Genomic DNA, 18,738 nt, shown 5'->3' on the forward strand with positions numbered 1-18,738 from the left:
CGCGTGTGTGGGGGGGAGGTCTTGGGGGGGGGGGGGGGGGGGGGGGGGGGAGAGTGTAATGATCTTCAAAGGCAATCTAGCAATAAGCAGTATTTGCTGCTAAACTTGCCCACCATGAAGTGCACCTACCCGTTTGAGACCAGGGATGGAATGGGGATCCTGCTGGTGTACCAAGAACATGAGCTAGCCCAGCTGGTTTGGGAGATGGTATCGAGGATACCCAAACTTACCATCTTCAATGACTAACATCCACATGAAGACCAACTCTTTAAGGCTGGGGCAGAACTTCATCACCTCCATGACTACCATGGGTCTATCCCAGGCAGCAACTGGATCAACACAGGAGGTATGGTGTATGTTAGACCCAACATTTTGCACCTTCCTGGATACAGGGGTCCTGTTTATCGTGGAGGAAGTCACCTCTGTCACAGTCACACCACTTCCTTCTAAAGGTGCACATCCTGGACCTCCAATGCCCCCACTGGGGTGGTGGACCACTTAGGCTGGTCTTCCCTGACTAATGGAGCCAGTAGGATCCCAGAACTCTCTGGGGGACAATCCTACCGACCTTGATAGTTACTGATGACCTGGCCAGGTTGGGGAGGCTCTGCCTTGTTCAATTAATATGGGTCAGTTGTACATGCTGCTGCCCACTGAGACAGAGGATGTGCATGGGTGGAGGATCTGTGCACACCCTGGCTTGTAAATGCCAGATGAAGGAGACTGGGGCCACTGCTGATGGGGGCTGTCAGTGCCTCCTTTCAGACACCTCTGCATCTGCAATTGTATGGCCTCTACGTAAGAAACCATCACTTGACATTGACTCTCCAGCCAGGCTACCACCCTATTTAAAACCTCCCCTTTCTAGGAAAGGTCACTAAACAGGCAGTTGCCAGACAGGATGTAAATGGATTCCTGGACCCTGTCAATCCGGCTGCTGCCCTGGTTATAGCAGAGACTGCGCCCTGTACTCTAGGTTACTATCTGAAGTCAAAGAGCAGCAAGGGAAAATTTGCCTGGTTAATCTTGCCAGATCATTCAGGGACTTTTGATACAGCTGAGCATGAGGGATAAAGCTTTTATACACAACCTAGCAGGTTCCACTCTTTCCTAACAGGGAGGTCCCAGAGGATGGTGAAGAGTGAGGGCTCATCACCACCTCAGCACCTTCCCTGTGGCGTTCCTGAGGTCTCCATTCCACCACCCCTCCTGTTCAATGCATACGTGAGGCTCCTGGGTCAGACAGTGCAGAAATTTGGAGAGAGAAGCCATCATTATGCTGATGACATCTGGTTCTACCTTTCTTTCACATCCAGCCTGCAGCCCAGGGTCCCTCTCCTCTCCCAGGACCTGGCCACGGTTGAGGACTGGATGCAGCTGAACCAACTGAAGCTGAACCCAGGCAAGACAGGTGATAGGGGTGAGCAATCCATGTGGCCTGAAAGAATGGGACACCTATCACTGATGAGGTTCAGCATCCCCTTGTCACTCAGGTTCACAGCGCTACTATGATCAGGTGCTCCTGGATCTCCAGGTGGCAGCAGTGGCTAGGAGCGCCTTTCCCCAACTCCATGAGCTGAGAAAGCTGGGATCCTTTCCTTCAGATTCAGATTCCAGTCTCCATCTTCCAAACTAAACTACTTCAAAGCGCCCTATGTAGGGCTGCCCTTGAAGACCACCTGGAAGCTGCAGCTGTTGCAAAATGTCTCATCCCACCTTTTGACAGGGGTGGATGCCAGGAGCACAACTCGTGCCCCAACAGTTTTCCAGGTGCAATTAAAAGTGCTGATTTTGACCAGTAAAACCCTAAATGGCTTGGGCCCGATGTATCTAAGGACTTACCTTCTCCCTTATGCCTCATTCATGATCGCCAAGGTCAGTCAAGGGCAATCACCTGCAAGTACTATCAATGTGCCAAGCTGCTCTATTAGCTTTGAGACATTATTTTGGTTCCCTTATTTGCTTGTTTTGCAGGTTGTTTTGCTGTTTTTCAAGCCACCTGAGCCCTTCTGGAAGGGTGGCACATACATTTAATCTAATAAATACATAAAGAAAAAAACTATATGTTAAAAAAAAAAAAGAAAGAAAGAGACTTCAGGCCTTTTAATAAAACTTTTGTAAATTTTATTGTTGAGAAATCTGAGCAAGGAAAAAAGTGACAGACCCACAAAGCCTAAACATGTCCTTAGTTGAAAACTAAAACAATACTTAAACAATGAAACTGGATTTTTTCCATTACACAGTAACATTTGTTTCAGTCAAGAAACAAAACCTAACACAGTAGTTTCCAAGGTAATAAATACAAGAAAACTGATAGGGTTTTATTATGCTCCCAAAGTAAAAATAGTTTCCACTGTATTTTTTGTTGTTGGTATTTTAACTTCTAAAATATCAGCCTGAAGAAATGAAAACTAAATGTGCATTTGGAAAAGGCAGATGTGCCCTAGGGTATTTCTGCCTTACAGAGAGATCTCCAATGTTTCTTCCTCTTATGAATTTATGTCCTAGCCTTCCATCAAACGTAAGTGTCCCTAAAACCAATATGAACATTAGTACTAAAAAGAAAAAAGAATTAAATGATTTTAGCTAAAAGGACTTCAGACATTAGTATGTCATCAGCATACCACAATAGAAATAAATGCCACCATACTGTTAGAAACCTTTTTAGTGCCCTACCAAAAAGGAAGTCTACTGAGCCCAGAAAGCAAAAACACTGTTGAAAAAGATCAGATGCATGAAGTTACAGCTTTAAAAATGTATTTTGGGGAGGTGGTATCTATTCCTATGCTTAAGCTGCTTAACAATTTCTATTAGAATTCCAAGCCTTTACCAGGCTAGGTTCTCTCTGGATGCACCAGTTCACCCCAACAATCTGTAGGCACCACACAGGGAAAGAGCCCTGTCCTGTTGTCAGCTAATGCTGCTAGCCCTGTAGCTTTGTAGTACTGGAAGTTCAGTGTGGACACCCTAATGATGATGTATGACTTGCAGGAAGCCTAGGCAAAGATTCATCCAAAGGCAAACTGGGGACCTTCATCCCTTGCCCAGGATCCCCAAATCCCGTTCCCCTGTGATGCTTAAATGAACCAGTTCCACTGGGCCGAGACCTTCCACACGCTCACCAGGTGGTGTTGAGGGAGTGACACCATATGCCACTTCGTAAGCTAACGAGACTCCTTAAAGGAGGTTTGAATGGAAACAGGCTTCAAGGTGAGCTAATGAATGGGCTAGATTGGCCCACTGGCTTTGTGCTAGTTCCTTATTATATTAGTGATCCTATTTTCGCTTTTGTTATAACCTTGACAATACAGCAATACGTTCATTGAATTAAGGCCAAATGATGCTGCCAGACACACTGGCACAGTTGCTACTACTTCATTCTTCACCACTGCTTTTGTCTCAATCCCTTTTTGTTCACATTTCTTTACTGTGCACTGGTTGTATTTAATTTCTTCTTTTACTGTTCTTTTATTAAGATCTTTTGGAGGTAACCTCTCTGTGTAATTAAGATTACTATCATAGACCAGTGCCTCAAGTGTACTTGGAAACGTACAAACATAACCATGTCCCTGCCCCAGGGAGCTGACAGTCTAGAGCAGGCGCATATGCGATACGGGAATTGACAGAGGCAGGTATTTTCTTATCTATGCAGCTCAGAGCTCTAGCAGATCACAGGGTGATAGGAAAATTAAGTTGGAAAGGACTTTATCTAGTCCAGCTGCCTGCTCAAAGCAGTATTGGCCCGAGATGCCCAGTAACTGGCATGCCTTATTTTCTGGGTACCCAGTTTGAAACAGCCAGGATCTGCTATGCAGAACTGCAAAGTTTTTGCAAGTTCTGTTGACTCAACAGGCAACTCTGTCAGACCACATGAGCACATGCACATCGCTGGGCTCGTGCCAGTATCACACAGACACTGAGCAACCATGTCAGATAAACAGAACAGGAGTTCCTGGCTCCACCTTCAGATGGAGGGATGTGGCAGATTATGGGATGTGGCAGATTATGTGACACATTATGGGATGCTCACACCACTCAGGGAGTTGTGGCTGAACAGCACCTACCTTCCATGACAGCATTCTACTAGCTCCTTTGTTTCTTCTGTTCAGTTGCCCATTCATTTTTGAATGCCTGCAGACCCCTACAATTTCTTACCCCTTCCACCAGCACGGATTCCAAAGGTCTTTCCAGCATGATCGAACCCTTCCTTATTATGAACAGTGCCATCCTTACCTGTGTCACATGACTGGTAGGAACAAGAAGCAACGATACTGGAGGAAGAATGGCTGAAAAAGGGGAATAAATCAATGTTGTGGCAAAAGGTTAGGAGCAGCAGCCCTGAGGGTGCCCACTGATTCCACTGACGTTTGGCAACCTTGGTGCATTTCAGCAGCTCCACAAACCCTTCCTCCTTGAAGCGTCTCTCTTGTCTCTTCATCACTGTCAGCTTTGCTGCTCCTGTCAAAGATGCCCTGCACAAGGCCTCCCTACTTGAGGGCACTGATTTAAAAACACGAAGCTTGTGAGATATACCGAGATATACAGCAGTAGCATAACACATTAGGAAGCCGTCTTTTCTTTTTCTAACAAATTTGCTATTGGTAGCAATGCAGGAGCCCTACAGCTGACACGGGAGCTTGCTGCAGAACCCTCTCCTGCTGCTGCCCTGGTTCATTTATCAGCTACTAGACCCAGAACCTGAAGGAAAAGATACAAGGAACCGGCCACAGCTCTTTTTGGAGGCTCTCACAGAGGATCTGATAAAATTTCTATCCTGGTGAAAAAGATACTCTGCAAGGATTCCTGGTCTGGACCAACAGCTACACGTGGCTTCTAGGTAGTCTGGAGAGACTGGGACATAATCACTACCTCACCAGTATCACCCAGCCCCTGTGGACCCCCACAGCCTGTGTGAAGGCGGCACCTGGTCCTGGGACATTTGTTGCACATCATCCCAACAGTGCTGTAATCTTTGGTTTTCAGAAATGAAGCATAGTGTGGCAAGAACAGGCACCATTTACCAGAGGACACTGAACTCCTTACTTTTACTGGTAAATGTCCACTGCATCTCTTGCTGATAAAGCAGCTCGAGACTGCTCTGGTTTGTTTTGTTTTTCCTTTGAGTACAAGAAGTGTACCGAATGTAACTGGGGTGGAGGGGCTTATAAATTCATAGATTGGAAGGGGCTGGAAGGGACCTTGCAAGATTATCAGGTCCAGCCTCTGTGCACTAGGCAGGAAAGATGAGGGATAAGAGGGAAGCACAAACAAATGCATCACTTGTCAGACCTGTCTTTGCTCTTCTTGCTGGTCTCTGCCCACTGAGACAGCCTGCCTTTGGCTATCCTGGGTACTCAGTCTCAGCCACCTTTATCCTTGTTGCAGAGCTTGCAGGTTACTTATACAGAGTCCTGAGAAGTGTCCCTCAGTGTGTCACAGTGCCAAGGATGATATGGAAATCCTTGACCAACAGGCATGTCCTGGGAGCCCTCCAGAGTGTGTTCCACACGAAGGCTCAGAGGAAGGCCCGTCAGGCTCTAGGAAACACGACAGCAAGAAAACTGCCTTCTATAATGCAACTTTTCTATTGTCACCTTGTAGAGGGACTTCAAAACAAAGCAGACTTAAGAGTGCAGGGCAGCCTCGGACTCCGATCTTCTAAGCACCTCCCCTGATATAGCACCACACAAACGTACCTTTTTTATAAACCTAAAGCCTACTGAATCGGGGTACCACATCCAAGGCAATTTCACCAAGGGCTTCATAGAAAATACTTTCCCAGATCTGCAAGTGGCAGAGGCAAATGGCTAGAAGAAAGAAGCAAGCCTTCTGCCCACCCTCGACTTTCCCCACCACTTGGCCCCCTGCCACTGGGCCAAGCTGTGAGGGAATTCATTCCTTGGGGGGATGAATTTCAGATGCAACTCCCCCCCTGCCCCCAGCATGGAAAATTATAACGAACTTGGGCTTGCCTTAAATTCAAAGTCATCTTGGATTTGTGTAAATGTTTTCACAGCGAGTGTGTTAAATGATACTTCAGTGTTCAGAAGACTGTTTCACACTACATCTTCCCTTTCAGTCATTTTTGGATGCTAAATTACTTCTAGTGCCCTTTTTGTCAACTGATTAAAAATACATCTAAATGCTCATTTTGCAGCAGAAAAACCATGTATCCAATTCCAAACAAGACTGTGCTTTCAGAATCTAAAAAAATGGGCTCCTCAGCTCTTTAAAGGAATACATTTAAACAGTATTTGAATGTAAATGAAAACTAAGGAGAAGGATAATTTGACAGCTACTGTCTGGAAAAGCTCATTCTTACACACGAAAGGCCTTTGTAATTCATGGTTTACAACCTCCCTAAACAAATCATTTGTTCTCAAAAAGAACAAAAGGTACCATCAGTTCATGAAACACCTTGCGGCTTGATTACTATACCAATCCATGTAGAACAGATCTGAAAGAGTACCAGCCAGCTATATATATTTTTAAAGATGTTTCAAGCATCCCTCTTACTTATCTTGGGAATCTAGTACTTTTTGTAGGAGGATGGCAAAGGGAGGCAGAATATAGTACAAAGCCCCAAAATGAGATTTGCTGGAACATGTAACAACAATACAATCCAAACAACTCAAAGCAACAAAATAGCAACTTCATTTAATTTAGACTCTTCTGAAATTCATAACCTCTCCACTCTGATCAAGTAACCAGATATTGTAACTTGGGAAGATTTAACACATTTACAATCTTCTACAAAAGATGGTTAATGAAAACTTAATGCTGAATGGGTGACACTCAAAATCCATGCAAACTGTGAGGTTTTTGGGGGGTTTTTTAAGCAAGTATCATAAAACCATGGAGAAAGAAAACAAGCCTCCCACATGACAGGACATAAGAACTTAATAAAGACAACGGTCTTTAATACCCTGCCCACAGTAAAATTCTGATAATAAAGAGAGTTTTCCCTGATGACTTTTAACTCTAGCAGTAAAAAGACAGTGCTGCACTTCTGGGCCACAAAATTTATTTAAGGGGTCAATTAAGGATACACTTCCTGCAAAAACCTGCAAATATTTTTAGAGCAACTTAATGCCATTCTTTAATTATTTCTTAAAATGTCAACACAAGTTATAGCTTATTCTTGATTCATTAGTATATTAATTAGTCAAGATCTGTAATATGACAAGGGTTCAAACACTTGCTATACAAAGAACTACACCTGCTAGGCCAACTCCCAAACCGAGTAAATCCCAAAAGGAAGTCTCAACAGGCAAAGCCTTTGGGCAAAGGCCAGCTCCTAGTAGCTGCAGTTCGAAACCCTTTACCTCTATCCTAATTCCACGCTGTTGGAAGGGAAAAGTACTCCTCTTTTCCCCCCAGCCCTCCCACCACGTCTGCTGGCTGCTCCAAAGGAGGGACCAGCCATTGCTGCTCTACCCATCTCCAGCTTTCTCAGGCAGAGGATTTGGGACTAGCTTACTCATCTCTCCCACAACTGGTCTCTGTCCTAAGCAGCGACAACATACACTGACGTGACTCAAATCAGTTTTGTTGCTGACTACAGTTGTGAACAGTAATAAGAAAATCAGAGAAGATGTAATTTCACTTTTGGTGCTGTCTGGAGAAACTAAAATAGCAGCAAAGGAACTGAAGCTGTCTGCAAAGACTATAGTTCTGCATTCATATTTGGAAGGTATTTTTCACAACCGTAAGAGCAAAGAACCTTTTTGGTAAGGAAAGGAAGCTTAATTTTTACAAAAGTTTTGTTGTAGGCCCTTGTGTTGCCATTGCACACTTCCTACGTGTCAGAAGCAAATGGCTTTTTCAAGCTCTGGTACAATGCATTCCTAGTACAGCAGAACCTGGATCTTTCAGATTTGGGCGGTTCACAGCACGTTAAAAAACTGAGGAGAAGCTGCTTGCTGCAGCTTTTGCTTCAAAGGGCCCAAATTCTCCAATAAGCTAGAGCTGCCCAGCCACAGCTTGGAAAAAGTGGCAACACCCTTTGAAACAAAAGCCACAGCAAACAGCTGAAGCCCTCAGTAGCTGTTTGTTGTGATTTTTACGCCAAGTTTTAGATAGTTCCTTCCCTCTTTTACTCATCCCTGTTTGGAACACAAGCTCTTTACAGGATTTTTTTCCAGTCCCATTTATTTAGAGTCATAGCTGACTTACCTGGACAGTATACTGATTTTATAGTGCAAGCGAGTAGGGAGGTCTAATTGCAAGTGTGTTTTATGTTTAAATACTTTAAATTAATAATTTATGTCTTTCTTTTCCAGTATGCTGATTGTGTTAATGTTCAAGTTTAAATTGCTTGAAAATATATCCTAACTGATTTTTGTTTCAATCAAAATCAACTTTGTTTTAAAAAATTAAAAAGAATTTACTCTGATTTTGTCAACCTTACTCTTTTGCACAAGCAGATGATACAGATAAAAAGTGAGCTTCAGAAAATAGATTCCAATTTGTTTGCTGCATTTCAGGGAAGGTGCACACAGCATACAACTCATTTCTGGCCATTTTATAAACTGTAGAGTCGGAAGGGACCACAAGGATCATCATGTCCAACCCCCTGCCCCTGACAGGAAAGAGGACCGAGGTCAGGTGACTATCAAGCCTCCCCTTGAAGACCTCCAAGTTAGGTGATAGTACCACCTCTCTTGGAAGCCCATTCCAGATTTACTTTCTATCATTCATGGGTGTCTATGATAACATGAACAGTGGCATAATTACTTTAAACACTTTTACAATTATTAGATGATCTTTCTTGCATCCAGATGCTGCATAAAATATATCTAAGTTAATATTTTTTTGAGAACAGACACAGTGATCCCATTTGGCTAGGCCCACACGTACACATAATAGTCAGAGCAGAACTGTTTTTTTGTGCATGAACGTTACTATAGTACCTAAACACATGCTACAAAGAAAAGCCTGATTTTTTTTTAGGCCTCATCTGCACCAAGTTTGCCAGAAGAACTCCAGGTCTGGCAAAAACCAAGTATGTTAGTTACCAAAGCTCCCCTGCTTGTACCGCTGTCCAGCCCAGCACTGCAGGTACAAGGGCACATTTTACCAGGTGATGCCTTCCCCGGGGGGTACTTCATGCCACAGCTGCTGAGTGGAGCCACACAGAGCTGCCAGAAGTACAAGGACACAGATGAGCTGTGGCAATTGCTGTCTAACACCAGAAGTTAGAAGCAGTTCATGAAGACAGCGCCTTAGTCTAAATTTAGATGTTCTCATGAGGGGTCCTATTGGATGAAGCTTTCCTTTGCCAACATGCTTCCCTCCTAAAAGCAGACTTCAGAGCAGTTAATGCTGTGTTTTCTTTTCTCAAGTGCTCTACACAAGAATGTTAGAAAGGGTTTTTTTTAATCTAGGGGTATAAACTGCTTATATAAAGTGGAATGTAACAGCATAGAGGGGAAAAAATGCTCCTTCGGTATTCAGTTTGTGTTAGCTTAACATTTTAAACCACACACACATGCTTACAGAGAAAAAACATCTTAAACTGCAATTAATGTGAAGTCTTCTGAGAAACTGCCTATACTCATTCTCTTTAGCAGCGGGCAGTGGAGTTGGACTCAGCAGTTTCACACGAATGTCCACAAAGAGGAAGTAAATGTATAATGAAAAGAACAGCTAGTGGTAAATATAAGCATGAAGTAGACTGTTTGTAAAGTGATGTGTAAGTATTTGGCATGGGGGGCTTTTGTTTTGTTTTCAAAGGAAAGTTAAGTCAGCAGCACTGAATGATATATGAAACAAAAATTAAGGGATACTTAAAAACCACCTAAAAGAGCATTCTGTTCCAAATCTGGCATTTTCAATTCTGATAGCATCCCTGTAACATAATCAACAGTAATTGCACTGCATATTCCTGCTGGTTTACGTATGTAGAAAAGCTCCCTCCAACCAGGAAAAACTTCTAAAATGGTTGAAATAGTTTTAATGTGATCACTATGTTCCATCTGAACTACAAACATTTGCGAAAGATAAACAGTGATTAAGACTGAATATTAGCTTTAGCTTTCTTGTTGCTGCCCACCTTCTTTCAGGATTTAACATTATCATTTCTTTTGGCAATGACTATTATACATTAATAATGCACAAAATTAAATAAGGTAAAAGGAAGAAATCTCACAAGTGCCTGAATGAAGGAGCATGCGCCTCAAATTCCTTAACTCTTAGGCATTTGTGAAAATTCAAGCCATAAAAGGCCTAAATTATGTTGTCTCAACATTTCCCTTCATTTTGTGGGCCACAATAACACTTCTGACTGCTACAGCTTAAAAGGAAAACATTTCATTCACTTTGTGCATTGGACAGAACTTCATGCTCAGCCAGGTCCCCTCCTGTAAAGTCAATTAGTTTTGCTGAGTTTTAACTACAACCACTGAACATTATTACTGTTATGTACTGTTCTCTGAGAAGAGTGTGGAAGCACTTCCTCAGACACAGTAAGTACATGCTTAACTAGCATCTCAGCAGAAATGAGGCTGCTGAAATTTCAGAGCAGAGCTGGATGTAAATAATTTTTTCCTAAATAAAGTTACGCTCTTCAGTTCAAATTTGTACATAGTAATACACACACCCCCAAAATAAAAACCTGTTACAGAAGTTGCATACACACTGCAAGAAACAGTGAGAAAACAGATTTCATAGAAAAATGAACAAGCATGGCTCCTAAGTGCCTTCAAGGAGGAAGGGAAGAAAGAAGACTAGCAAGCAAGAGATCTTCCTTCTTTCCTTCACTAACTACTGCACGGAACCAGGTGAGGAGCAGATAAAGTAACCAGAGAGATGTCCCCATGGCTTGAAATGCTGCCAACTCTGATAGGGCCCAGCCCAATGAATTATATGGCAAGCCACGTGCCTTTTGGCTTTGGACTAATGGCATACATAGTTTGTACTATACGTAAGTAGGTACAAAAGTGCTGCTTAAAAGTATGTTCATGGAGTACCTGTGCTAACACTTGCAGCAGCCTGAAAAAGATAAAATGAATCAATACTGTATAAACTGAGACTAGGAACCGAAAGTACAAAGTGACTTTCAAATTTGCCCCTCATTTCCATGTGCTCAGAGAGAGCAGGTTCTGTTAAGGGAGGGAGGGGGAGCTGCAGGGGAAGAAGTTGGGAAGGCCACCTGGCCCCCCAGATTTATTTCCTTGATGTAAAGGTAGGAGGGGGACAAATTCAAGACAAAACTCCAATAATTAGATTCTATACCCATGAAATTATAACAAAATTATGCATTTTCCATATCTGGAATCTAATTATTGGGAGTCAACTTAAAATTCAGTATTGTATTACATTTGAGTAAATATGGTATCCAGGTCTTTGCAGCTTTCCCAGGGAAAACATAGGCAGCTACAGCTGGGGTTGGGTAGGGAGCAAAACATTGTGGCTGTTCTGTTAATCCTGGTGATGACCCACTGGTGCTGCTTGGCTCAACCAAACTACCCAAACCCTCTTCACTTCCCAAGCTAAGTGGTGTGGGCAGCCAAAAACACCTGCCAGGTCAGCTACGGACCTAAACCAAGCCAGCTGAGAACCCATCCAGCTGATTAAACTGGACCCTCTGCCCCAGCACAAGAGGTTCAGGTCTGCTTTAAAAAAGCAGCTTCTGCACCATAAGCCTCTGCCAGAGGAAAGACTATGTGCTCGCAGCCAGCACCTACTACTCCCTTGTGCTTACTATGAAGACCCCTTTGCAGCATTTACTTTCTCTTTCCCTTGGGTAGACTCCTCCTGCAGAAGCTGCTGTTATCTTATTTTCTTACTTAAAAAAAAACATGCACTCTAATTTCCAGCAGCTGTTGTTTTGTTTTGTTTTGTTTTTTAAATGTGTGCTGTATGTGAGAAATTACAATATACAGGTTGGACTTAGAACCTGGTTCCCAAAACATTCATTTTTTTCTCTACGCAAAACACCACCATAACTGGTACCAGCATAGAGCTGGCGTTGCATTTATACTGAACAGGAGCTAGCCAAACAAGTTTTGAAAGGGCTCCTTAAGCTCGAGATTCTTTCCCATCTTTATATTCATCTGGGTGTGATGAAAAGTCCATCTTTTCCCCCTCCTAAAGCAAGTCTTAACTATATCCAAAGCCATTTTTCTTGCACATTTTTAATTTGTGAAATTGTAGGATGGATGCCTGTAACCATTTTTTTAATGAAGGCACAGCTACATACAAGAAAGGCCACAAATAACGTTATTTGGACTGCAGAAACAGGAACTGAGAAGTCAAAGGATGCCAGTCTGTGGCTGCTCTCACAATCTTGGTTCTGCTTCCCAGCAAGTCCAGTCTGTGCCCCATTCAGAACACAGGGGCACATATGGGGTGGAGATCATACTTTATACACAACAAAAACCAGGCAAGAGCCTGTTACAGCACAGAACTAGGGTTGCACAAACACACAAACATCAAACTGGCATATCCCAACTTCTGCATTCTTGACTGCAACATAAACTTTCTTAAAAGCTACATTAATTGGTCGGGGGCGGGGGATTTTCTTACATAAAACTTCCCTCCCCCACCCCTTACCAATCATGCATCACCATGATTCAACCCTGAATCATTGCCATGGCAATGCAGTTTTATCACCTGACCTATATTAAGTGGCTGTAGAAGACCAATGTCATCCAACGCCTGGGGGAGACAAATAAGCTTTTAGCGCATTGTGCAGAATCCAGCAGGAGAACCCAGCCGAGCACACCTTTTCCCTTCCCTCCGAACTCAGGAGATCCTGCCCCACATGGTGTGCTTGGTCAGGCATATAGAGATGGACCACTGAGGTAGCATCCCAAGTTGGGAAACCAAACTAGATGAGTACTCCCTCTCCTCCTTCCCTGAGCACACAATGATGGAGGTAGCAGGGTGGCCACTACACCACAACTCAAGGAGCATCCAAGCTCTGCCAGCACACAGTACCATGCTGCTGTGGCTTTTGAAGAGGTTTCAGTTCTTTGCAAAGATGAAATTTCCCTGAGGAAAGTGCCCTATTCATAAGAATTCCCAATGCAACAGAAAGTGGAGCATCAAATGCATCTAATATTACCATATTAGAGCAAATCTTTCATCTTATTAGGCACTTATGTAACATGAATAAGAAAGGTCACCTATTAGGTATTAAATAAGCACACAGACAGAAGAGCAGACTGTGCACACCAAAGAGCTTAAAATCTGGGCAAGACAAGCACGGGGCAGGGAAAGGATGCGACACCCAGGAAGAGTGAACAATGTGGTAGCAAACATCAGGAGGATAGAGGGGGACAAATGCAACTGAGGACTGGTTAAGGAAAAAGGACACAGAAAGGAAGGAGCAAGGGACAGTGCAAGGAAGATGTGGAGCTGGTATAGACTGAAACCAAGGGGAAGAGAATCAGGAAGAGGGTTGGAACAAACAACCTGCCTGCCCTATGCAAGTACCCTACTACAGCCTTGAGTGGACTTCCCCTGTGTTTCTGCAGGTCCAGTCTTTGTTTCTGCAGCTGCTCCCTGGCTGACTCCACCCTGAAGTTTACCATCCCCTGCAGGAGGCTGGAAGCAGGTAGGGCAAACACTTAGGCCATGGGTCGGCAACCTAGGGGCCTTCATGGCCCATGAAAAGACTGGATCCAGCCCACAGCAGCTTAGGAAATCCCAGCCACTGCGGCAGAGGCATCTACAGAATCCTACTGCCCGCCATGTTCATTTATTTTCTCTTTGGCAGGGGCAGCCTCCCTAGGGTCCTCGCATCTACCTTCTTCTATATACTCCCATTGGCAGATCTGCTGATCTCCAGGGGAAATGCAGGGTGCAGCCCGCCATGGGGGCTGGATCATAAGCAGCAGCCTGGGGTGGCAAAAGGTTTGCAAGCCCCAACCTAGGTCCTAGCTAGCCTACAGCAAGGGAAGACTCCTAGAACAGCTCTATATTGAACTGGATTCTATGTAAACCGTTTCCTGACTGGAAAGAGGATGAGTAATGCAGCAGCAAAATTTACACCGACCAATGTAATTAGATATAACCAAAAAAGGGCTAATGGGAACTTGACAGAAACCTAAACAAAGCATGTGAATAGATAACATGATGGGAAATGTAAATCTCTTTTGATAAGTACAAAGCAATACAGATTGGAGGGGGGTGAAATTGAACTACTCAATTCACAGAACTCAAAAAACAGTATCAGCTCGGGAAAATTATCTAGGTTTTACAGTGGAAATGTTAACAAAAGCTATGCAATGTGCAAATGGGATCAAAACAAACTAGATGTTAAGCTGCATAAGGAGCAGGCCTGTGAATAATATAAACACCTAATTTATATACATATTCATATTTACATCATGTGGAAAAAGGGGTGCAGCTTTATCAGGAACATTGTGTGAAATACTAGTCACCCCATTTCAAAATGCTACTTACTGTACAGTTTGAGGGTTGGGGATATATTGTTCATTGTCACTTGTATGAGCACAAGCTAAATGACTGGTATGTTAGGGGGAAAAAAAGCCAATTAAAGCCTTCAATATCATTTCCAGCAACATTACAGTTAGTTACGCTGGTGGCCTTCTTTTAGCAGATAAGCCAGGGACTAGCTGTGCTTGGCAACTCCTCTGTGGTCACTGCAGGGGGGGTAAGAGACGGATTACCAAACAGCCCAGGGGAGGCAGCTTCTACACTGCTTCTGTTGTAAACGTTCCTCTTTTTTCCAGACTTCCAGTCTGGCACTTCCCCAAGCAAAAGAAGCATCAACAAAATCTTAGTGAAGCTCGAGTCAATATAAATTTGTTGCAAACTTCACATTGTCCTTCTGATTGCAGCCTCTTCAGTAACAATGACATATGTTCTCCATTAAGCAGTTCACTCACTTCCTCTACAATAATCTAGATTCACATTAGGCAACAACAGTTCATGCTTCTAAAATGAAGGATTTTGTGTGTTCTTATAAATTATTTGGTTAGTTGCCATTCTAATTAATCCATGCTGTCAAAAGGACATAGCACTATTTTACCCAAGCAAGTGCAATTGGTTTAGAGGCCTTCATTCAAGACATACAGGTATGTGCACCATTTAAATTTCATACTGGCATCCTCACAACAAATCCTTTTAGTCGCAAGCCTATCTGCATTACACAGAAGAATGTCAGTTTGTACCACTGGGCCACCTGAAAGGGGCCAGCTAAATATAAAGTAACATTGGTCAGATAAGTCAATAATGCTAAACCAGGGGTGGGCAAAATGTGGCCTGCCTGCCAGGCCATTCTATCTGGCCCGCAGGGCCCCTAAAAAATTTAGAAAATTAATATTTATCTGCCTGTTATGCGGCCCTCCATGGCTTGCCAAAAACTCAGTAAGTGGCCCTCTGTTTGAAATAATTGCCCACCCCTGTGCTAAACTGTGCTTGCCAATTGAAAGATTTATTGATAGTCTCAGCAGAGGCATCCAGGAATCCTAAGGCAGGAAGCTTGAATATTCTGTTACTTCTAAAGATATTCCCTCCATAGCTGAGGGTTTTATAACCATGCTGTAAAACCGTTTCCCCCTCCCTACTTTTGTTGAGGCTGTTGCTGGAGCTAAGGATCAAAATATATATGCTTATGGGCAGTCTTCCACTATGCTATAATTTTTTATTTCTGGGATGGACATCAAGAGAACTCAATAGGTACTCATAAGATCTGATTAAATAAACTGAAAATCAACAAGGATAAGATCTGCTTGGGAAGACTGACACAGCTGAGGGGGCTACCTCTGTTACGTGGAGAATTCCGATATTAAGGGCTGTCAACCTAATGCCTTTCATGAGTACTAAACTTGCATATTTAAGAAGTTGTTTGTTTTATAAAACACTAAAAGCAAAAGGAAGCACACTGGCAGGTTTCACCAGGGCATAGCTGTCTGGCTGAAGACGTAAACAAAAAACACTTACTCCTTGGTGCAGTTGGTATGCAATATAATTGGCTGCTTAACTCCCGTTGGGTTTAATGACATGCCTATAATAGGAGGGAGGATGCAGGCCTGGAGACTCAAGATACTTCTCACAGAGCACCGCCCTCTGAACATCCTTCAGTTTACCTACACTTTTCTGAGATAGCTTGCTCAACAGAGCCAAACAACTTGTATAAACAGCCAAATGATAAAGGAAGTGCAAGAAAGCACTTTAAAAGATCTTTAGAGAGGTTTAATGAAATCCTGAAGCTGTTGAAGCATCTGACGTCATTAAAGGGCCAAGTATTATGCTGTGAGATTACTGAAGCAAATAAGTTGTAACATAATGAGATGCCATAAACATTTGTTACAGTCCTTGCAATTTATGGGTTATAAACCAATTAAAGATATAGTAGGCACAAAAAATTCCATACAAAGGACCTGAGGCAATGGGAGAAGGAAGCAAGCAAGGCAAGAATTACAGACATGTCCAACCTCTGCCTCTTAATGAAGTCAATTCAGTTGAAGTTAAGTGTAGCCCTGTGTGTCACAAATAATTTAGCACTAACATTTCTTAAAACATTTTTTTAGAAGTCTGAATTACCCAAAACTATTCAATTTCCAGCTCAATAAGCAGCCTCTAAAGAGGAAGGATGGTATGGCTTAAGGCAGCGGTTTCCAATCTGTGGTACACGTACCACCAGTGGTATACAGACAACCTGTCAGTGGTATGCATTTAGATTTATTATAATTGCTTTAATTACTCTATATGACAAAAATTTGCTGGTAATGCTTAAGGTTTATCATTTTAAATTGGTGGTGCGCAGCCTGTCAGAGTTTGGGAACCGCTGCCCACCCTGGAGCGGAGACTGGTGTTCTAGATCCCGTTCTCATTTCTGCCACAAACCTCATGCAAGCTAGCCATGCAGTCAGACTCTCAAAAATGGCACTTATTCTGAGTGCCTATCCTAAGATCCTGCCACCTAAATATTTAGATCTCCATGGAAAATAAATCCAAAAGGTTGCAAAATTAGTGCCCAACTGAGGCACCAAATAACAGTATTTTTTAACCCAAATCTTCATTCCTTGCTTGATACCTGTGCAAAATGTGGGAAATTTGTCCTAAACTCACAGCAGGTTGCAGTATAAAGCTTGTTTGTAAATAGTGATAAGTACGATAAAAATGGCTGTAAATAAATAAAAAGGCAGTGTCAGAATCTTATCCAGACTCCAATCTTTCCTTAGAGGCAATCTGCAAGCAGCAATTTTTAATGCGCTTGCTGAATGCTAAAATATCCACCCACCAGTCAAAAAATAGACAAGACAGTCTACAGGCCAAATCAAAATAAATATTACAAAGCGCTCTCAAGTACATTTTAGAAAGCCCTTTAAAAGAACCAAAATACAACCCCACATTACGAGATGAATTCTTACACAGGTCCCACATTAAATAATTTCTGGCATTGACAAATGTCAGGCTTCTATTGTTTGTGTACAGCAAAACCGATTTAAATGCATTGTTCGATGCCATTAAAGAACACACAGCATCTTGTATACGGAGGCCTTAATCCTGGCTGAGGCTTCTGAGCATTACTAAATGGCAGGGATCAGACTAGCAACAGTTACAGAAAAGACAGATAGCCATCATTTACACAGAAAGTCAAATCAATCTTGAATCTATCAAAGAGGTTTTGCTGGTACCTTACAATGATTGCACACCTATTAAAATGCATGGACCCCTAATAAACTCCATGTAAGACAACAGAAGAGCTCTACTGGTAACAGACTCTCTATATACAAGGGCTCCTCATTTTTCTATTTTAAATGTTGAGCAGTTTTTATGCCCAAATACTCAACGTGTTCTGTACATTTCATTACTGAGCAATTTTAAATTATTTTTGTGCTCCTATTCCCAGACAATTAAAGCACTCTCGCCTACCCACATTCTGCTTAGCACATGCAAATCCAACACCTGCGCCAGGAAAAAGAAAAAGACGTTAAGACCCAATACTGGATATTCTAAATATCCAGGGGGGGGTTTTAATCTTTCACAAATCCTCAACATAAAAAAAAAAAAACAAAAAAACCCTCACATAATATCACAGAACACAAGCGTCTATGACCTAACAAAAACACACAGTCCACAACAAAGGGTTGGGGAGAATAAGTATTTGATAGATCACGGGAACACAGGATTGTCACAGATGGATGAAGGCACTACAATGGGCAGTCTCTTATTCAAGATGATAAACCAATTGCCACAACCCGGTGGATAAAAAAAAACCAAAACCTTGAAACACATGTTCCTGGTAAGGTGTTTTATAAAACTGCTACCACTGTTATAGCAAATAACAATACATCAGATCCTGATTAATATACTTTGTGCTAGCATTGTGCTCTAAATAGCTCATTTTCAGGGACTGGTCCAATACCAAATACATCAAGAACTACCACTGTAAAAAAAAAAAAACACGTGACAAAAACCCCAATGGACTCGACTATAAACCAGATTTCCTCGAGACAGGACTGAAGCAATCCCCTTCATGTACTCGGGCCAGAACAGAACCAAGGTCCGGCTCCCGCATCCGTGTTATTTACTGAGACGGTGAATACATTAAGCCGTGGCGCACAGAGCCTGCCAAACGCGTGCATCCCGCCCCGATCCCCCTATTGGTGACCAAGGCATGTGCTGGGGACAATGCTGCCCAGGGAGGTGTGCAACGCCCTCAGGGACGGGACCCCACAGGCAGGGACCAGCCGAAACACCCAGCTCTTTCTGAAACTGCAAATGAATCCAACGACCCGGTCAACCCACCCCCCCACA

The 18,738-nt window shown here is 42.9% G+C and overlaps 1 protein-coding gene across 1 annotated transcript in view; it reads left to right on the plus strand.

The window, feature by feature from the left end:
• Window positions 1-114: 114 nt before the first annotated feature.
• Window positions 115-18,738, plus strand: part of LOC109300330 (UAP56-interacting factor-like) — a 62,933-nt gene continuing 44,309 nt past the window's right edge. The window contains exons 1-2 of the mRNA XM_019521012.1: window positions 115-207; window positions 1,348-1,420. Coding sequence (XP_019376557.1) covers window positions 115-207; window positions 1,348-1,420 — 166 coding nt within the window. The remainder of the gene's footprint in view (window positions 208-1,347; window positions 1,421-18,738) is intronic.

The sequence above is a fragment of the Gavialis gangeticus genome, unplaced genomic scaffold, assembly GCF_001723915.1.
Source record: "Gavialis gangeticus isolate Ggan-Ray unplaced genomic scaffold, GavGan_comp1, whole genome shotgun sequence".
Lineage (NCBI taxonomy): Eukaryota > Metazoa > Chordata > Crocodylia > Gavialidae > Gavialis > Gavialis gangeticus.